Raw genomic sequence first — 21,569 nt, 5'->3', positions numbered from 1 at the left:
TTGGAAAAGACTCTGATGCTGGGAGGGATTGGGGGCAGGAGGAGAAGGGGACGACAGAGGATGAGATGGCTGGATGGCATCACTGACTCGATGGATGTGAGTCTCAGTGAATTCTGGGAGTTGGTGATGGACAGGGAGGCCTGGCATGCTGCGATTCATGGGGTCGCAAAGAGTCGGACACGACTGAGCTGATCTGAAGTCAACTATACTTTAATAAAAGTTTAAAAAATAACCTACCTACTTTAAATATATAAACTTTTATTTAATATTTATATAAAATACATAAAATGTTATGTAACATTTGAGTGCCCTGACTTCCTGTTCCCAGGTGAGGCCCAACAAGGCGATGCTCTGCCTGATTTCATCTCATGCCGTTAACGAGTGTCCTTCTGGCAGTCTGTTTGGCACCACTGTCTTTCACATTTTTGTGGGGTTTTATTGGTGATTTTGTGTTTTAAATGGCCCCCCAGCCTAGTGCTGAAGTGCTGTCCAGGGTTTCTAGGTGTAGGAAGGCCATGATATACATGATGGAGAAAATACTTGTATTGGATAGGCTTCGATAAGGCATGAGTTATGGTGCTGTAGCCCATGAGTTTAATGTTAATGAAGCGTCAGCATATATTGCATAAGCATACAGAAACACTTAAAACAAGATAGTGCATTGGTCAGGTGGTGAAAAGACCGTGATCAGGGACTCACAGGAACCTAATTCTATATTCCCCCACCTTGTATTCACTAATTCAGTGTTTGCAGCAATGTTATAGAACATAACTGCTGCAAATAATGAGAATAAATATGCTTTTTGACACAACGTTGAATGTGTCAACATTCTTCTTGGAATGGTTTTCCATGGTATTTCTAATCACAGAGACTGCAGGATATACGGACAACAAAAGGAAGAATAAGTAGGAAATTATGTACTTGTGTCTACTATCTGCCACTCCCTTCAACGTATTATATCTCTTTAGTCTTTGTAATAACTCTATATGGCTGCTTTTACTGCTCTTTTCTTTTCTAGGTATGAAATCTGAATCTTAAAGAGAGTAGGCAATTTACCTGAGGTCATGCAGCATGGTAGGCAGAATTCTAAAATGGCCCTAAGATTCCTTCCCCTCTGCACCATACATGCCCTCCATGATACCATCCCTAAAGTGTAAGTGGGGACCTGTAAACATGGCAATGGTCGTATGCCATGATTACATTACAATGCAGAAGTGAAAGAATTTTGCAGATATAATCGATTGACTCTTAAGTCTTGATCTTAAAGGAAATTACTCTGGGTGTGTCCCTCCTAGACAGATGAGTCCTTTAAAAGGTGAATTTCTCTCCTGCTGGCCTTGAAGAAGAAAGCCACAAGTTCTATAGCTAAAAGGAAATTAATTCTGCTAACAACCCTCTGAACTTGGAAAAGAACCCTAAGCCTCAGATAAGACAGCAGCCCCAGCTGACCTAACCCTAAACTTGACTACAGCTAACTTGTGCCCAGACTCTCGATCCAGGGAAACTGAACAACAATACACCAGTATTGTCTTTGGTAATTAGTTACATACCAAAAGAAAACTAACATACATAGCTAAGGAGTGGCAGAGTCAGGGTTGAAACACAGGGTCCCCTTCCTCCCAAAGCTGATGTTCTTGTCCTTTATATGATGTAATACCACACTTTGGATTTTGCTTGCTTGTTTGGTTGCCATGGGGAGAAGACAGTGGTAGAAGGAAATATGAAAGACATTCAGATAAAATGGCTAGGATAGAAGCCTTAATACAAGTCTTAATACAAAGCGGGTCTCTTCAGCCTTGGGTGGTGGCAGTTACTGTGACTAGTGAAAAAGTGAGAGGCCTCTTAGTGTTGGGGGAGGAGGAGTGGGGGTGGGCAAGCATTTCACCTCCTCTTTCTCAGGAAATATGTAAAAGGAACTGGGGTTAACAGTGTTCACATAGGGCAAGCAGAGAACTCTGGGTTCACAATGTTAGATGAACCCCACGAAATAGCTGATATGATTGTTTATGATATTCACGAACAGCAACTACATATGATTCAACCAGTAATTAGAAAATGTCAGGTCAGAGACCGGAAGCAGGAAAGAAGCCAGGAATACCATCGGGGAGCACTTCTTGAGTGAGGAGAGACACGAACGTGGACGTTGTCAAGGCAAGAATAGAACAACTTGGTGTTTAGAGCCAGGAAGGACAGTGTCAGTGAGCATGTTCATGCCTCAACTATGGGAGATTTCAGCTAAGGGCTTTGTGCAGCTGTGGGAAGGATGAACACCTATGAAACCCAAGCTTAATCTGCAGATCTCTGACTCTGATCTAGTGATATGCTATGCTACAAAAGGGGAAGCGCAGGGCAGAGTGGCCAGGGCAGGGATGGGGTTATGTACCATCATGGGATTAGTGTAAGGGTCATAAACAACACATGTCACACACCTGACACAGGACCTCAGACAGCAAGGAGACCAAACCAGTCAATCCGAAAGGAAATGAACCCTGAGGATTCACTGGAGGGACTGACGCTGAAGCTGAAGCTCCAGTACCTTGGCCACCTGATGCAAAGAGCTGACTCACTAGAAAAGACCCTGACTCTGGGAAAGACTGAGGACATGAGTAGAAGGGGTCAACAGAGGATGAGATGGTTGGATGGCATTATTGACATCATGGACCTGAGTCTGAGCAAACTCGGAGAGATAGTGAAGGACAGGGAAGCCTAGCGTGTTGCAGTTCATGGAGTCACAAAGAGTCAGACAGAACTTAGTGACGGAACAGCAACAAGTACCCAAAAAATGGCAACATGATTATTTGGCTGTTTATTAGACAACAGAAAACTGCTTTGCTCATGTAAGGACGAGGCATCTTTAAATACAAAGACAAAAAGAAAGACAGAAGGCCGTGACCGGGAACACCAGAATCAGGCTGGAAAAGATTTAATTCTTTAGTCACTGAACTTCCTCTCATGGGGCAGCATGGGGGAAGGGACAGCACCTTGGCCAGCACTTCGGCAGAGTTACTCATCTTGCTCCAGACACTTGGCCATCAAGAGCAGGGCTCTCCACCTGAAGGAGGCCAGGATGGACAACTTTATGGTTTTCATCACATGACCCCATAGATAAACACACTGATTACATAAGCATAAAAATGTGACACAGATTCATTTGCTAACCCATTCAAAAGACGCTTTTTTTTTTTTATCACCCACTGTGTGCAAGGCATATAGTGAAGAGAAGTGGGAGAAGTCATCTGCCTTGCCCTCAAGGCAGGGGCTCTGTCCTTGGCTCAGTCCTGAGTTTGGTTCCAGCTCAGAACATGGCATCTACCATTTTAGCTGGAGGGTTATAAATACGTGTTTGGTCAGTAGGACTCATATTTAGGATATAAAGGTCCAGTTACAATAAGAAAGACAAAAATAAGTAGTAATTGCCTCCGTTCTGAAACTGGTAATTGCTCTGTTTGAGCTTCCTGATCTGTGGGGCCTGGGAAGCAGGCCGAAGGAGAGAGATTGCAGCACTGCCTACCTGCTGCTCAGAGACATGCCCAAGAGCCCCCAGGAGCCTGCACTGTAATTACTGTAGTCGTGCCAGCCCCAGAGCCCCACCAGCAAGTATAATAATTTCCTGTGTAATTATCCTCCAGATAAGAACATGCATCCTCCTCCCAGCCCTTCTTCCTCCCTCTCCTTTTATTTCCTTTCTCTCTCCATCTTCCTTCTTTCCCTTCATCTCCCAAACAAATTCAATAAGGTCCACATCAGGATGCAGAAGAATCCACTCCAAGGTCACCTTGTACCCGGGCCTGGGGCTGCTCTCTCCTTGGAGAGAACACTGACATGTTCCCTGATGTCATCAAAGAAAGCCTGGATAACGAAACTTTCCTCTGCCTTCCTCCAGACAAGACTCCTTGGCTTTCTATCTTTAGATCAATGGTCTCTTCCCCCAAACTCCCCTTAGGCTCAGGTGGGGCATATAATTACTGATGGGGAAAACTGCCTGAGAAGATGGCTGGCCCACAGGTCACGGCAGAGATTCTTTAACTCCTTAATGACAAACTGGCACATAATACATCTGGTGAGTCACTGAGACTCAGCACTATGTTACATGCTTTATAGTCGTGTTCAATCCTGACAACAAGCCTAGGAGGTAGGCACTATTGTTATCCATGTATATAGATGAGGAAGTGAAAGGCCAGTTAACTCTCCCTGGATCCCTTCACCAATAAGTAGCTGAGCTGGGGTTCCAATTTGGTCCATGTGACACTCTCTCCTTGTATTTCATCACCCTGCTCCGTTGAAAATGAAAGTCGCTCAGTTGTGTCCAACCCTTTGGGACCCCATGGAATTCTCCAGGCCAGAATACTGGAGTGGGTAGCCTTTCCCTTCTCCAGGGACTCTTCCCAACCCAGGGATCAAACTGAGGTCTCCCGCATCGCAGGCAGATTCTTTACCAGCTAAGCCACAAGGGAAGCCCAAGAATACTGGAGTTGGTAGCCTATCCCTTCTCCAGGGGATCTTCCCTACCCAGGGCCTCCTGCATTGCAGGCAGATTCTTTACCAATTGAGCTATGAGGGAAGCCTCTGCTCTGTTACCCTCCACTGTATGGGCTTTACCCACATCGCTGTTCTCCCACTTCTGTCCTTGGTAATTCACGGTGCAAATGATAAACCCAAATTCTGTCCTCCAGTTCCCAGCACTCATTCAATGCCCCCTTCCCATGTATCAGGGCCGCCTTCCTTTCGTCACAGACAGCCATGGCTCACCTGCTGTCAGACTGTCTGTGGCATTTCCATGTGTTCCCCAGCTAGGCCCACCTTGCTTTGCAGAGGGAGGCAGGTAACATCTGCATTTTAGGACAAGCAGATAACACACCTGGCTCTCAGGACTGGTTCCAAAGCAGTAGGGAACACCAATGGGAAAGAGTGCCTGGAGAATGGGTCCTTGTTGTGCCTCCCCAGTCACAAGGGTGGAAAAGGAGAAGTGGGCAGGCAGTTCATGGAGCCTCTATGCAGTTCAGAACCATCAGTGGAGGTTCATGACAAAACGAAAAAGAGAACTGCTGTATGATCCAGCAATCCCACTCCTGGGCATATATCCAAATAAAACTACAATTCAAACAGACAATTCCAATGTTCATAGCAGCACTATTCACAATAGCCAAGACACGGAAACAACCTGAATGTTCACCAACAGATGAATGGATAGAGAAGACGTGGCACAATGGAATATCACTCAGCCAAACAAAGAATGAAATAATGCCACTGTACCAACATGGATGGACTATAGATTATCCTACTAAGTGAAGGAAGTCAGACAAAGACAAAGATCGCATGATATCACTTATACGTGGAATCTAAAATATAACACAAATGAACCTATCTATGAAACAGAAACAGAATCATGGACACAGAAGACTGATGGCTGCCAAGGCTGGGGGTTGAGAAAGGGATAGAGTAGGTGTTTGTTGTTAGCAGATGTAAGCTTTTATATATAGACTGGATAAACAACAAGGTCCTACTGTATAGCACAGAGAACTGTATTTAATAGCCTATGATAAACTGTAATGGAAAAGAATATATATTCTTAAAATGTGTATATATGTATAACTGAATCACTTAGCTGTATAGCAAAAATTAACACACATTGTAAATCAGTACGCGCGCATGCTCAGTTGCTCAGAAGTGTCAGACTCTTTGCGACACTATGGACTGCTGCCCGCCAGGCTCCTCTGTTCACGGGATTCTCCAGGCAGGAATACTGGAGTGGGTTGCCATTTCCTCCTCCAGGGGATTTTCTCAACCCAGAGGTTGAACCTGCATCTCCTACATTTCCTGCATTGGCAGGTGGATTCTTGACCACTGAGCCCAAATCTGGAAGCCCACTGGGAAGCCCAAATCAAGTATACTTCAATAAAAATATGACAAAGTGAATGTATGTATATATATATACATATATATATAATAATCATCAATGGATCAGGACTAAGAATATTGGCAGATAAAAGGGAAGACCATTAAAACATCTGTCTGATGGGGGGGAGTGTGGCTTAGAGAAAGGGGCCAGATTATTTTTTTGAACTCTCATCTAACTTGCAAGCAGGAATGGAAAGGTTTACAATTACAATCCATACATAACAAAGTTGCTAAATGAGCTCTGGTCTCCATCCCCCTCAGAAGCTGTGGGTCAGTGTCCTGAGGATGGTTAACCCCACGGGCAATGCTCTTCTCACCAGCAGCCCTTTGACCATCCGTGTGACACTCCTCACTGACTCACTGAAGTCCAGACCAAACATTACGCAAGGCTTGGGTATTAGTGTCCTGCAGCTTCTGTAACACACTACCACAAACTTGGTGGCTTAAGGAAACAGAAATTTTTTCTTTCACAGGTCTGGAAGCCAGAAGCCTGAAATCAAGGTGTTGGCAGAGTTGATTCCTTCCTCAGAGGTTCTGAGGGGCATCTAGTCCATGCTTCTCTCCTAGCTTCTGGTATTTGCCAGCAATCCTTGGCATCCCTGGGTCTGCAGATGGCATCACTCTGCAACTTTTATCTCCATTGTCACACGGCCTCATTATGTTGATGCTAGTCATAGGCTCTAAGGCCCACCCTACCTGAGCATAACTCACTGTAACTAATGAAATCTGCAAAGACTCTATTTCCAAATAAGGTCACATTCTGAGGTTATGGGTAGACATGGATTTGGGAGCAGGGAGCAGGGGACTCTATTTAACCCCGCATAGCTTGCCAGCGGCATTTTTGGCTGATCCCACATAACAGCAAGGAGAGGATTTGGGTTCCTCAAGGGAAAGTCTCAGGTAAACCTTGATATGGGTGGGGAGATGGAGGAGACAGACCAACCTGAGCAGCGTCCATGCCCAACTGAGGCCGAACCCTTGCATCTAAAACAGAAATCAAGTCCAACGGACAAAAGTTAAGTCATGCAGAGAAGAAGGCAACTTCCCCCATAGCTCAAAACAGCCCAGACCGCTTCCCCTTCAAAGTGCAACACTATCCAGGTACCACACCAAGGATTCAATTCACCCTGCACCCTCTTTCCCCAAACTTACATGGAAAAGAGGCAAATTCCTTCAGTCTCCTTTCGTCTCCCTTCTAAGCTCCACGAGGGCTAGGGGTCACCCAGGGGCTCTGGCTGAGATGGAGCTCTCTCAGCCTCCATTCAGCCAAGAACAATCCCAGGGGTGGGGGTCGGGGGCTCACGGCAAAGAGCAGAGCAGAGCTAACCCTCAGGCTCCCCTAAGGCAGTCCTTTCTGCTAGTGGGGACTGATTTCTGAGGCCTTCAGGGAGGTGCTGTGTGGAACTGCATCCAATCTGGTCTAAGTAGATTAGTTCCCTTCCAGGGAAAGGTTTCTGGACAGCTGAGCCGGGCAGCTCCCTGCGCAGTGGCGGGGGGCTGTCATTACAAGGCCCAGACAGGACATAATGACATGCTCCCTGGAGGGAGCTCCTAATTGAATTACAGGGTGTCTCCTGAGCATCAAAGGCAGCCTGTGCTCAGAGGTAGCGGAATAGTCCAGGAGCAGACCTTCTGTGGAGCTGGTGCTGGGAGGGGTTGGGCTTGGGAGGAGCTGGGATGCCTGAAGTAGAGAGGGCTCTGGGGAATCTCGGTGGTCTCGCAGACCCCGGGAGAGAAGAGGAGGAAGCACGGAGAGTGGGGGATGGTGGGCATCCCTGGAGCTCATACCTGAGAAGTGCGTTCAAATCCCATATCTCCCCAGCTTGTTGCAACCAGGAGGTGGTAGAGAGCCAGAGGACCAGGCCTCTGTTCGTTCATTCATTCATTTAACAAGCATCTTTTGTGCCCCTAGGATGTGTGATGAAAGAGAACCAAGTGCTGCTCTGATCTGAGGACGCAGCCTGCTGTGGGACCATTTACTCCTGAATTCAACTTCTACTTTTATCTACGCACGCCCCACAAGCCGCAGCCAACCCGCCCTTCTTCCTAACAAGTTCTTCTAAGTGGACTAGAGGAGGAGGTGTGCAAGTCACCTTTAATGACTCCAAACTGAATCACGACAAAAGGAGACTTCCCTGGTGGTCGAGTGGTTAAGAATCCACCTTGCAAGGCAGGGGACGAGGGTTCAATTCCTATTCGGGGAACTAAGATCCCACACACCTCAGAGCAACTGAGCCCATGTGCCACAACTAGAAAGCTTGCGAGCTGCAACTACTGAACCCCACATGCTCTGGAGTCTGCAAGCTCCAAGCAACTACCAAGCCCACATGCCACAACTACTGAGCTGGAGCGCCACAACTAGAGCTCCCCGCATCGCAATGAGAGATCCCGGGTGCTGCCACTAAGACCCGACATTGCCAAATAAGTAATAATGACGATAAATTGTGACAAAAGGCAGGAGGAGTCCCTGTGTGGCTGAGGCTCAGGGCTCCCTCTTTCACAGCAATGCTCACACGCACTCCCTTTCCCCGCCTGCCTGGGACTCCCTGAAGACAGGGGTGGTGCCTCTTCTCACAGTGCTCAGCCCACTGTATGAGCTCCATGAATGTCTGCTGACTGTACCCTGAGAGACTGGCACCCCCTCCCCAGCTCCTCTCTGGAGGGAGGGCTCTCATATGTTCTCTGAGGGCTGCGGGCTGACTATCCTCCTCCTCCTCTAACCCTTCGTCTTTGTGACCCAGACCCAGACACCAGGGTCACAACCTCAAAGGGGGCCCCCTCAATCTGAACACATGTTCCTGAGCCAGCCTTGCCTGCAGCAAGCCAAAGTGTCAGCTGTGTATATTCCTGATGGTGAAGTGGCCAGACAAGGATCCCCTGTGTACCCGCCCGGGCAAGGGTGGGTCTGAGACAACAGCCAAGAGTGATGAGTCCAGATTTCTGAGCTGAGCATTAAGGAGTCTATTTGGCCCTTGCCAAATTCCCTGGGCCCAGTTGCCCCTGAATTAAAGGACAGCCAACTCTTGCTGTTAAGGAAGAGATGTCCTCTTAACTCTTTCTATATGAGAATAAAGTCTGCTGCTTTCAACTTCCTGACCTTATTCTGGTGCTAAAATATGTAACGTAGTTGAAAGAATATGTGATTTATAAGCAGAAGGTCTAGGTTTGGACACTGACCCTTAAACACTTTGTGTCCTAAGGTAAATTAACATTTCTTAAATTCAGTTAACTCATCCGAAGACATTGATAATATTAAAAGTGCAATTTTTATTTCTATATAAATATTAGAAGTCTTATTATGTAAAAACATAACAGCCACAACAGTAATCTTTCCCAAAGGTCTAAACAATGCGGAAGCCTAGAAAATCAACACTGTGTCCTATATTCTGATATATTCTCCAGCATATTCCGATCTCCCCAGGGGATCACCCTCTTCAAAACAACTTTAAACAATTAGTGCCTAATATTTTCAAAGTATTTTATATCGATTTGTTCCTTTGAAAGTGAGTTCGTGGCTGTCTTCATTCTACTCTCTCCCCAGTCCTCAAAATAGAAAGTATATATTCTTCCAACAGTCCACGGGTTAACTAAAATAACATTTCTGTCTACTTTGGCTGAACTGTATTAACTCATTGTTGTGACACTAGTTAACTTTTGCTGTGGTTTATGAAAAAAAAAAAAGGAAACCTAATTAATTGTCAGCTAAGAATTTTCTAAAACCTGGGGTCCCACAAGGAGGGGTAGATAATTAAAATGGCCTGTTATGGGAAGCTGGCTGGGAACCCATGGTCTGGTTTACAAAGCCCACTATGTTAGCAAGGACTCTGGAAGATTCTGGTCCGATAAGGTTACCTGCATCATGGGTCCAGTGGGGATTTAAGTCCCTGTGGATTCAGGAGGAAGAAGAGAGTGATTCACCGAGGCTTTCCCCTAGGACTGGCCCAGGATTGGAGAGACAGTGACAAGTTCATGCTAATGCACCTCAGTGAAATGGAGACTCCTACTTTATCCCATGAAGCTCTTCCCATCTCTCATCCCAGGACTAGAGTTGGCAGATATTTGGCTTTTCTTCTCACATCCACAGCTGAGTCCAGACACAGCCTCAAAAACCCTTTCCAAGATGGCTCCCTGGACAGCCACGACGGATTGACTGGAACTGACCCAGAAGAGAGTCCTACATTACACCCAGCCATGTGCCCTGGGGCATGGGCACCTGGCAGAGTCGCGCTCTGTGCCACCTGGAGATGAGAATACAGTGGCTTCCGGGGAGTTCCTGGGGAGGCATCAAGTTTCAGCTGCAAAGATAAGGGGGTGGGGGTGCCCGCTGGCTTGTGCTAAGTCCAGCAGACCAGCTGTCTAGCAGGGGAGGGTGGGAAGGGAGAGGCTGTCATTCTATCCGTGGCGGGGATGCTTTCTGTCCTGGTAGGGAATACAGGCTGCTCTGGAAATCCGAACCCAGGAAGAGGCTGGGACAGTGACTCAGGACCCAAACCGAGTGCACCTGGAAATGACGGCAGGGTATCTTCTGACGCTCATCTCCTGGAGATGACGGACCAGAAAAGGGCAAAGCGGGAGGAACGACCCGGTGGCCTGGAGCCTTGTGCCACCGAGCATCACCCACTAGGAATGCTTTCTGTCGGTCTGGGCAGAAGCCCGTTTAATTTCGGCTGCCGAGTCCGTGGTCGGCTGGGCTATAGTAGTGCTGAGGGTTCCAGAGGTGGCTGTTTCTCCTGTTCTCCAGCCTACCGCACCAGCGCTGATCACTGTAAAATCAGCACTCTCTCAGGGGTACGGCTGGAAAAGGCAATGGCACCCCACCCCAGTACTCTTGCCTGGAAAATCCCGTGGATGGAGGAGCCTGGTAGGCTGCAGTCCATGGGGTCAAGAAGAGTCGGACAAGACTGAGCGACTTCACTTTCACTTTCCACTTTCATGAATTGGAGAAAGAAATGGCAACCCACTCCAGTGTTCTTGCCTGGAGAATTCCAGGGACGGAGGAGCCTGGTGGGCTGTCGTCTATGGGGTCACACAGAGTCGGACACGACTGAAGTGACTTAGCAGCAGCAGCAGCAGCAGCAGCAGCAGCAGGGGGTACAGCAAGCCTTACATACTGTGTCAGTTTTGAGGTGACAGAAGACTGTTTTGCCCAGGACTTCCTTCTAAGTGACACTGTCCATCACTTAGAGACACAATTGCTTCGTTAGCTCACCATCAAGACCCCTGGGCAGCTTCATTTTCCCACCCCACCACCCAACTATGGCAGATTAAGCATCAAGTTGGGGATGGACATGGAAACATGTCTTAACCCAGGGTAACCAATACCTATCTGGCCAGTGGCCTTTGACAGAGTTAACTTGAGGGATGGGGAAGGGTGGAGGTGGGGGAGGGAAACAAGAGAGTCCCTCCCCTGAGAATCTGAGAATCTGAGATAGAAGAATAGAAAGATCTTTTCAGGTAGGAAATAGGGCTGTTGGGCTGTGAGGTTTCATTGAAGTGATAAGGGAGAAGACCACAGAGAGGGCAGAGATGCCAGGAGACAGAGACCATGTGGCTGAGAGGGAGCATGTTAGACAGAGAAGGTGGTCCCTAAGACCCTGATGCCTTTCTGATACCAGTTCCAGCCTATGCTGGATCCTTACAATTCAACCTTCTAGTCTTAAAAGTCAAATACTATGTGGTGAAGGCAAAAAAAAAAAAGAGCACCAGAGTGAGTGGTCTGTTTCCTGGGAGATATCAATCTTCTTGGTACTATCATGAGGCTAGTTCTTTCTATCCAAATGCCAGGCTTTCTTGAGGGATACCCACAGCACACTCTTGGTCACTCAAAGAAATCACAGATTAGACAGTAGACAGAAGGCGGTCCAAACACAGAAGCCAAGAGTGTGAACGAGGCAGATGTAGGGAATAGAATAAGAGTAAGACGGGAGATGGGACTAAAGGGCGTGAGAAGGAAGTCACTGAGCTTGAGCAGGAGCAGCAAACATGGCCTGAGCATCAGCGGCCCCTGGAGCACAGACGGTAAAGAAAGAAGGGTGCAGCCGAGGATGTCCAGAAGAGAGCATGTGCAAGAGAAAGCAGCCAAGCCAAAAGGGAGGTGCAAGCAGGGAAACGGAGTGAACACGTAAAGTGTCTGCAGTCAGGTCCAGGCTTAGCCCTAGGGATGGTGGTATGGTACACCTTCCATGACTGCAGCTCAGAAAGAGAGGGTCAGGGGGTCAGGAGGGTCCCAAGGAGAAATCACACAGGACACACAAGAAGGAAACCAAAAGGCAGACCAATCAAGACCAAGGGCTCTGGAAAAAGATGGACTACTGCAAAGAAATGGCAGAATTCATCATCTCTAATCCATAACTTGCTCCACAGCCATATTCTGAATAGGAAGCTACTATCAAGATGTCACTCATTTTGAAAGTACCAACTAAAGTATCCATGTTAAAGAGTTGTCTGCATTATAACTAACTGGTTCTTCATGAATCCTTATCACCAAATGGTAAGTGAACTGGGCTCAGGCAACAGCAGGTTAACCAGGCTGTGTCCATGCCATGCCGACCCTTCACTAGTAAGGGTCAGCATGCTGCCACATTGAAAACCGAACTCAAATATATACACTCACCAAGTGATGACTCAATTTTAGAGAAACAGATTTTTCCATAATGAATAAATTTTACTTCAACTTTATCTTCTTCTCTACTTAGCCAGATAACTTCCTATTTGTGTATGTGGCGATGGTAGGGTGGGACTGTAATTCCTATGAATGATAACTATCACATCAGCTACAAATGTTTACCTAGTGCTTTCCTTCATGGCCTTTTAGCAAAATCCTCAAAGCACATGATTCCTACAAGATGCTTCTGGATGGTGCAGAATTTAAATACAGGGATTTTGCTCTGTGTGTAGGTCAAGGAGTTCTCTCTCTCCAACTATTAGTTACACACTGCTCTACACTAGGACTTCTGATTGGTTCTGGAAGCACAGGTTAGTTTCTCTTTTAAAAGGACAAGAAAATAAACACCTTGAATAAACTGAAGACCGTAGCACTAAATTCTACTCTCTTCCTAGCAGAGTTGATGGGGGCACAGCCCAAGGATGGGGAAGGAATGAGTGCTCACGCACGACCCAAACACAGCTGGAAAGTTGATGAAAGCTGGACGACAAGGAAGAGTCCTCCCCACTCACCCATCTCACTTTCCCCAAGTATCCCTTTTTATCACGCTTGTGAGTGAATGAGAAAACTTTGACCTGAAGAGCCAGAAGAGTTGAGACAAACGAAGCAAGGCCCATGGCAGGATCTTTATTGTTATTCCTTTATTATTGCCTAAAGCCCCAACTAGCATCATTGCAAAATGCTCAGGGGAGCCTGCTTTGAGGCTGAGACCATTTCATTTTCTGATTGGCTGGTCATGTGACCATCTCCAACCACAGTTGTGCCTTTCTCCTCAAACCCAACCGGACATTCTCCTTGGTGGAGTCTCCAACTCTGCACACCCCGAATTTTCTCATACCAGAGGGCAGACCAAAGTGAGAAGACCCAGGGCAGGCACACTGAATGCTCTGTTACCTATGGTCCCTGACCAAGTCAAGCAGAGAGAGTGCTGCCCGATCCAGTACTGCCAAGGATGCTGCACCCTTAGACCCTAAAACAAATAAACCAGGAAGGCTCTGGACTTGCTGGCGATCCTTATGGATATATAAGGTTTAAGTATATTTGGCATGCTTTATGGATCCTGAAGTTGGAATATGTCACTCCTTGACATTCTTGGGCAATTTTACTAATTAAGAAAAGAAAAAAAAATTTACCAAGACCTGGGACCTTTCTGGGCACAACATCCAAAGTTCTGCTGAAGAGTCCACATAGCCTCTAATCATTCCTTTGTGTCCCAAAGAGAGGAAATTGTAGTTGAACAACCCTATCTGAAATGTTCCACTATTCTGTTAAACTCCCCTCCCCCATTTAACAATTCACTTAAACAAGGATTCCTGTCTTCAGGATCACTCTGAGTCAAGGACATAGCTCCACTGTGAGTTCCATGAAGCCATGGCTCTGTGGATGGACTGTTTACCTACAACTACAAAGAGAGCATATTACTGGAAATCAGCACTGCAGGCTGAAGAAAGGAGAAAGAAAAGGATTCCAGCTAAGGGGGAAATATCTCTACCTCCACTGCACTTCTGCCCGTGCTAAGCGTGCAGCTTCTGATTTTTCTCAAGTGCAGAAAGGACATTCTAGAAACAAATGATCCTCCTCTATGCATGCGTGCATGCTAAGTCGCTTCAGTCATATCCAACTCTTTGCGACTCTGTGGACTGTAGCCCGCTAGGCTCCTCTGTCCGTGGGATTCTCGAGGCAAGAATCCCATGGAGTGGGTGGCCATATCCTCCTCCAGGGGATCTTCCCAACCCAGGGATTGAACTCGCATCTCTTATGTCTTCTGCATTGGCAGGAGGGTTCTTTACCACTAGTGCTACCTAGGAAGGCCCTTATCTTCCTCTGCGACTAGACAAAAACTATCCTATTACTCTGCTGAGCCAAAGAAAAAGCAAAAAACCCGACTGTGTTTAGTCAAGTTGGAGAATGTGAAAATTGGATCCTGGGTAATTCCTTATTTGTATAGGTTTTGATGGGAAGATGCCTTTGGCTAAAACTTTACAGAGAAAGCACCCCTGGAAGAGAATGGCCTGCATAATTCTGAAAAAAATACTGCACTATTTCATGGAACAAGGTCTAGCCTGAAGTTAACCATCACCAAGAGATGTCTCAGCTACACTTGTCACTTTTTTCAGCAAGAGATCACTAAGATAAACCTTCTAAAAATTTTTTCTATGAGTTCAATATTTTCCTTCCTTAACAGTTTCAAGGTGAATCAAAAGATTAAAAATAGTCCATAATATATTATTAGTAGTAGTTAAGACATTACTCACAAAAACACTCCTGGATGTGTCCTTCCAGGGCATCTTTCGCCCATAAATTTCCATATTCTTTCCAAAGTTAACATTTTGATGGATAAAAATAAAATGGAAAAGTCCAAATGGGGAGGCTGCTGCTGCTGCTAAGTCACTTCAGTCGTGTCTGACTCTGCGACCCCAGAGACGGCAGCCCACCAGGCTCCCCCGCCCCTGGGATTCTCCAGGCAAGCACACTGGAGTGGGTTTCGGGGGAGACATTAAATCAGCAGCATCCAAAAATGTCCTTTCTAAAGTCCAACTTTCTATCATATCTATCTGTGTGATCTTGGACAAGTTGCTTTGCATCTCAGATTCTCACATTTCATAATTTGTAAAACTGGGAGGACAGATACCTTCCAGTTTCAACATTCTGTATTTGCTTGGGAAATGTGGGGTACAGCTTACACTCCATTCTTCTTTGAAGGAGGCCCACTCTATTTAATTAGAGTAGATCTTGCCATTTGCATATTTGACATCTGAGGCTTTGGCTATTCCCAGAGACCCCAAAGGTCAATGAGCTGTAATAATCTTATTTTTGCAGAGGCGCTCTGTGAGTCTGGTGTACAGGAGTGAGTCACGTGTTCAGTGAGTGAGATTAATGTGCAGGTGGCTCGGAGGCCATAATCCCCAGGATGTGCTACAGTAGTAGTCACAAACTACCAGGATTCTTCCAGACCACAAAGATGTCAGTAGTATCCTTCTCAAATATCACGAGTTTATTGTAACGTGGGTTTAAAGTAATTATGTACCCACCCCCACACTTCACCTACTTCACTACTATATCTTTAATGAAGGTGACTTTAAAACTTTAGTGGTGTCACACACAGAAGGAGAAGCTTTCATTCCCCTTTTATTGAGCTAATCTCAAACTATACTTCTCCCACCTGTTTTGATTTGTCTGTATACCTTGTATCCTCTCCACTGGAGAATAAGATCCTTGGGAGTTAAAATGCCACCTTATCTTGGTCACTTATTTCTCTCCAGTACTAGTAATGTACCTAGGATGTAGCAGATATTTAATAAATGTCCGTTGAGTGACTGAGCACTTTTGATGCACTTAGGCACTCCGCTAACATGCATTTTCTTACTATCTGTATGTGGTACTAATCATAATCTCGAAGGATAGGTATTATTGTTCCTAGCATTGCAACAAAATCGCTGGGACTCAGAAGCTGAAATGACTTGTTAAAGTTAAACAGCTGATGCTCGATGGATTCACACCTGTTTGTCAGACACCAGAGCTCGTTCTTCCATCCTACCATGGTGCTGAGGACACGTTTGAAGAAGCAAAGCATAAAACCAAATGAATGAATTCACGGACATAGGCCTGGCTTCGTTCTGAAGATTCAGAGCATTGTGGTGAGGGCAGAAGTGACGGTGCCACTGGGCTTGGTGGGAAAACAAAGCTACACGGAGAGAGAAGGCGCAGAGAGGGAAATTGTTCCAGGCATCACACAGCTTCTGTCTGAGTCCCTCGAAGGTTTCAATTTCAGGGTTCAGACTGTTCCTGCAGTTAGCAGGGTCTCGGCTAAGAGCTAGACTCGAGCTAAGATGGAGTTGAACACTGACACTGGAAAGCAAGCATTCATGATCCAGTCATGCAACTCATCTGAAAAGCCGCTTTCCTTCCTAGGCTTCATGGTTTGGTCAAGAGCTTTAGGGCCTTTCAGCTCTGGGAAGCAGAAGCATCTGGAGCTTGTTAGAAATGAAGAATCTCAAGCCCTACTTTAGATATTGGAAGTCATAATCTGCATTTTAGCAAGATGCCTGGCTGGTTCACAAGCACATTAAAATTTGAGAAACACTACTCTAGAATATCTAGATGATATTCTAAGGTCCTTTCTTGCTCCAACATTTTATGAGTTTAGAATAGTATCCTTCATGGTAACCAAAAAACTAGCATGCTTATTAATTAGGGTGACACAGAAAATCAAGTAACCTGATTACCTCAGTGGTGTCTTCTGAAGACTAGTGTTAATTCATCAGTATTACTATTAATGAGTTTGTTTACTGAGTACATATCATGTACAGGGAATATTGCATACAGTATCATGAATCATTATAATAGACCTGCTAGAGTGACATTATGATCTCCTTTTTATCAATGGGGAAAAAAATCTCATAAATTAATCAAATTTCCCCAATGTGGTTAAATCAGTACTAGAGTCAGAATCCTAATCCACAGAGTACTATACTTAGAGCCCATGGTTTTCTTGCTGTATCATACTGTCTCTAGCTGTAAAATTACAATTTAAAGTATCAAAAGTAGGCCTCCTTTTGTGATAATAGATTAGCAGGTTTTGGACTCATTCTTCTGCAGTGAAGAAGGCCAAGAGGGTAGTCTAAATTCTACTGAAGTCTAAAAAAATAATGCAAAGGAAAAGATGGGAAACCTTAGAATACCTGGGCCAGCATCTCAAACGTGTAGAAGTTCATACATATGTATAACCAATATTACCCAGAAGTGATCATTCATGAGGCTCATTTACACCAAGACAGTAATCAAGCTGAAGACAGCTTGAGGAGGGTTTAGTCATATTTGGAGATCCCAGGCGCACAGTTGATTGCTAATGAGGTGAAGAAATTGGGATCCCAACTTCTGATCTCTCAAAATACTACTCTTTGGTGCCCTCAGCAAATTGGTACTGAATGGGAGGGACCGCAAGTCTCTCCAGTTATGGCCAATGCTGATGTCATTTAGTGCCTGACAGTAATTTATCTACTGACATTGCCATAAATACGCATGAAATTTCATAGGGGTTTTCCTCGCCGTGAGGGCCTTCATTTGTATGTATAAGCATCCTCCCCAGAGCACACCGAAAGGGAGCGTATTCTCTAGAAAGGCACAGGTTTTTATTAATGCTAAAAAGAGATTATCCTTTCCCGCAAAATAACTAAACAGGGCTCTAATAAATCAATCTGTCAATGGCTATTTCATTTCAGGGGACAGTATCCCCCCGTTCCATCTGGCTGGTGCGGTTATGACCTACACTGAGCGCCTATGTCTATTTTTCAGAAGATTCTAGAGCTGGGAGGAACTGCAAAAAAGAGCCCACCTCGAGGCAAGGAAAGTATTGCTCTTCCCACTTTACAGATGAGAGCTTTCATTTCCCATTGAAAGTGTTTTTAGCAGGTTCTTGGAGCAGTTTGACATCTCCCACTTCCTACATGTGTCCCTTTGGTTCCTCCTATCTTCCCCTGCTACTGCTAATTGCTTGTGGATATGAGCAGCAATTCTGAGACAAGGTTCCCCTTTCTCATCCCCTTCCTTCTTGGCAACCCTAGAAAGTCTGGTCTCCTGGGCAGAGTCAGTCTGCTTTATTCTTTAGAGATATCCATCCGAGAACAGGACAGAACACCCAGTACAAGACGTTTCAATGCAGAGAGGCCTCAGAGTGACAGAGGCAATAGAAACGTAAGACCCACAGTGTCTGAAGGGTTAAATGGGCCAGTGACCTGGGAAGTGTTTTAGGAGAACTCTGGACTGTGAAAAGAGATGACCACACAGAAGATGTATTTTTTCCCACAATTCCTAAGAGGCTTCTCCTCCACTGCTTAGCCAGATTCTAGAGCTTAGACCTGTGACTAAAGACTGGTGGCCACTGCCCTGGGAGCTCTGCTTCTCTAAGATACCTCCAGGACTCAAGCCATATTGATTCATTTCACCTAGATTGGGCAAGCCTCACACCATAAAATAAGCCTATTGATGCTTAAAGAGACTGCCAAGTTTCAATCAATTTTGCAATTTCCAGATGAAGGAGAGGTGCCTGAAATCTGCTTATATAATACAACTGCATTATGGTACTGGAAAAACATAAGCCAATGCCACTCACGTTCTTGAGGATGTCCAGCTTGGACTATCACTGATTCAGAATGGAAAGGACTGCCTTCAAAGCTCATGTAAGCCCTTGGCCTGAGAAGAGGAGGAAGGAGAGACCCAAGCAGTCTCCTAGATCTTGCTTCATCACAAGACTCTCCCCAAATCTGACAGCAGAACTTCCATCATCCCACACCCCCACCAGTTATCATTTTGAGTTTCAGTGGACAAAACGTTCTTAGGTCCTGTGTGCTTAGATCCTGCACGGCATTCCTTGCCCGAAAACAATTTAAAGAGAGAAAACTGAAGGAGATTTTGGAAGCAGAACCTGGCAGGAGTGTCTGCTGATCTTGCATACCTGTGATGGAACCAAAGTTTGACATTAACATGAGTATAAGGAAAAGTTTTAAAGCATGGGGCAAGAGAGAAGGGGGTGACAAGGGATGGAGGCAGATGGACTATGGAAGGGTTACTTACACGGTTTCATCGTTCTTGAATTCCAACTCCCCATATATGTCTTCAAAATCCTCACCACCACCCTTGGCGGTCCCTTCTACTGTCCTAAAGGGGACGATGACTGTGCCCCGGGCACCTGATGTCCGCAGAACCTTGACCTCCATGACACCAATGCTTTCACTGACATGAATAGTGTCACATTCAAAAGTGAAGATGCCCGCGTGGTCATCATCCAAGATGGTGACTGTGGCCACACAAGGGGACACCAGGACAGCCCGAGGCAAGGGAGGACTATTGAGTGCTCTGGGAGACATCCCCTCCTCAGGCTGCTCCTCCTCCATGCGAACGTTGCTCAGCCTCACAAAGAAGTGTTCATCCTCCTCAAAAATGTCATCATCGATGATGCCCACAGAGAACTCCTTCTGGGTCTCTCCAGGCTTTAGAACCACAGTACCCTCTGTGAACTCATAGTCAGCCCCTGCATTGGCAGAACCATCCTCTGTTTTGTAGTCCACATACAGGGTCTTGGACGTGTCCCCGCCTTTCCTCACCACTGTCAGGAGCACAGCCCCACAGTTCTCCAGGCACTGGTAAGAGCACGGGTCAAAGAAGACCTTGGAGACAAAGTCCTCCGGCTCATCGGCATGCACCTCGCTCATGCTAGAGGTCTTTTTGGCTTGTTCTGCTGCATGCTTCTTCAGGATATTGCCCGCGCCAGTCATCATACGGGTGGCCTGGATCCGGTAGAAGGCGCGGCTCTTCTGCTGATGGGAGAGAGCATAGTAGTTAGCCATCTCGACCAGCTGATCTAAGTCCTTCTCTGGGTGTTTTTGCTTCAGATCCTTGAGAATCCGTATCATCTCCCTTCGGGACTCATCCACTTCCTTCCCTTCCAGGGGCACCAGGTGCCCATCAAGGAAGTGGGAATTCATCATTTTCCCATCCATCTCAATGCCCTTGGGGTGGTCACCCTCAGTCTCTATGATGATTCCTCGGTGTTTATCTGTGCGGTACTTTTTGTGCATGTATTTGTAGAAGAGCAGTCGCTTATCTGCCACCCAGGCCAGAAGGACACACACTGGAAAGAAGAAGAGAGTGAGGAGGCCTTCCCAAACCTGGACCACACCAGGAGAGAAGACAGCCAGGATCATATAGAGCCAGATGTAGGCAAAGATGCTCCAAGCAGCAGTGACAAAGAAGACTCGTAGGTGCTTGATCTTGCGAGTCTCTCCATCGGGGATCACGTAGACGCAGATACCAATGATAATGAACATATTGAAGGCTGCGCTGCCGACAATGGTAGAAGGTCCCAGATCACCAGCAATGAACCCATGACCACACACCTCAATTAAAGACAGGAGGATCTCAGGAGCAGAGGAACCCAGGGCCATAAGGGTCAGGTTGGAGACAGTTTCATTCCAGACCCTAATGGTGGTTGTGCTGGTCTCTCCATTGGGCTTTTTGATAGTCACCTCTCTCTCTTGAGAAGTGATGACTTCAATAGATGCCATGAAGCGATCAGCAATGATGGACACCCCGAGGAACATGTATATCAGGGCCACAAAATAGACAATGACCCTCGCAATCTTGTCTCCAAGGGAAGGGTTCTCCGGGTACCAGATTGGCAGGATGACACCCTCCTTGCAGTCCGATGACCCTGTACAGGACTCATTGTTCTGCCCTGTGCTGGGCACATCCCCTGAGCCACCAGCCTCTGCCCGAAGACCATTCAGGAAGAGCACAAAGGTAATCAGCCCAAAATGGAGGAAGGCAGAGGTGAGAGGCTGCAGCCTTAACCACGCCATACACAAGACTTAGCCGCCGGCTTCCACTGCAACACCAATGGTCCTCCTGACAGGCCAGAGACCTAGAAGAGATCAGAGAGGCAGGAAAAGGCATGAAGAAAAGGAGACAGCTTGGGGGAGAATGGATACCTTATATGTATGGCTGAGTCCCTTCGCTGTTCACCTGAAACTATCACATTATTAATCAGCTATACCCCCAATAAAAAATAAAATTTTTTTTTTTTAAATAGGAGGACAACAAATGGCAGGTTCCCACCAATAAAAACTGATGCTTCATCTTGAGTGACATATTGTACTAACATATGGGGCAGTCTCTCACTTGGAAAAATAGATGTCACTGGGAGGCTCAAATAGCTGCTCTGTCCTTAGGACCATCTGGTAGAGTCAGTAGAAAAATGGCTTAAAATAGCTGGGAATATTGGTAATGGAAATTTAACTGATACCCCTTTAGTCCTGCCTCCCAACCCTTTTGTTATCTGTGAGAGTTCTCAAGAATTAAGTTAAATTGGCCAAGTATAACAGGAATCTTCATCCCCACTTCTACTGTTTCTAGGGTTTTCAGCCTTCCTTACCAGACTGTCATCATACTCAAGAATCTTGCAAAACATAAGTTTACAGGAGTACATGCTGAATTGAACTGTTATCCTGGA

General features: G+C 46.1%; 1 protein-coding gene across 10 annotated transcripts in view; it reads right to left on the bottom strand.

The window, feature by feature from the left end:
* Positions 1-21,569, bottom strand: part of SLC8A3 (solute carrier family 8 member A3) — a 168,138-nt gene that overhangs the window by 122,787 nt on the left and 23,782 nt on the right. For all 10 annotated transcript variants that reach the window (XM_070377636.1, XM_070377638.1, XM_070377643.1 and 7 more), the window contains one exon: positions 19,136-20,981. In XM_070377636.1, the coding sequence (XP_070233737.1) occupies positions 19,136-20,919 (1,784 nt within the window). In that variant the 5' untranslated portion in view covers positions 20,920-20,981. The remainder of the gene's footprint in view (positions 1-19,135; positions 20,982-21,569) is intronic.

This window comes from Bos mutus, chromosome 10 (genome assembly GCF_027580195.1).
Source record: "Bos mutus isolate GX-2022 chromosome 10, NWIPB_WYAK_1.1, whole genome shotgun sequence".
In the NCBI taxonomy this organism is placed as follows: domain Eukaryota; kingdom Metazoa; phylum Chordata; class Mammalia; order Artiodactyla; family Bovidae; genus Bos; species Bos mutus.
This window is presented reverse-complemented; position numbering and strand designations above follow the sequence as displayed.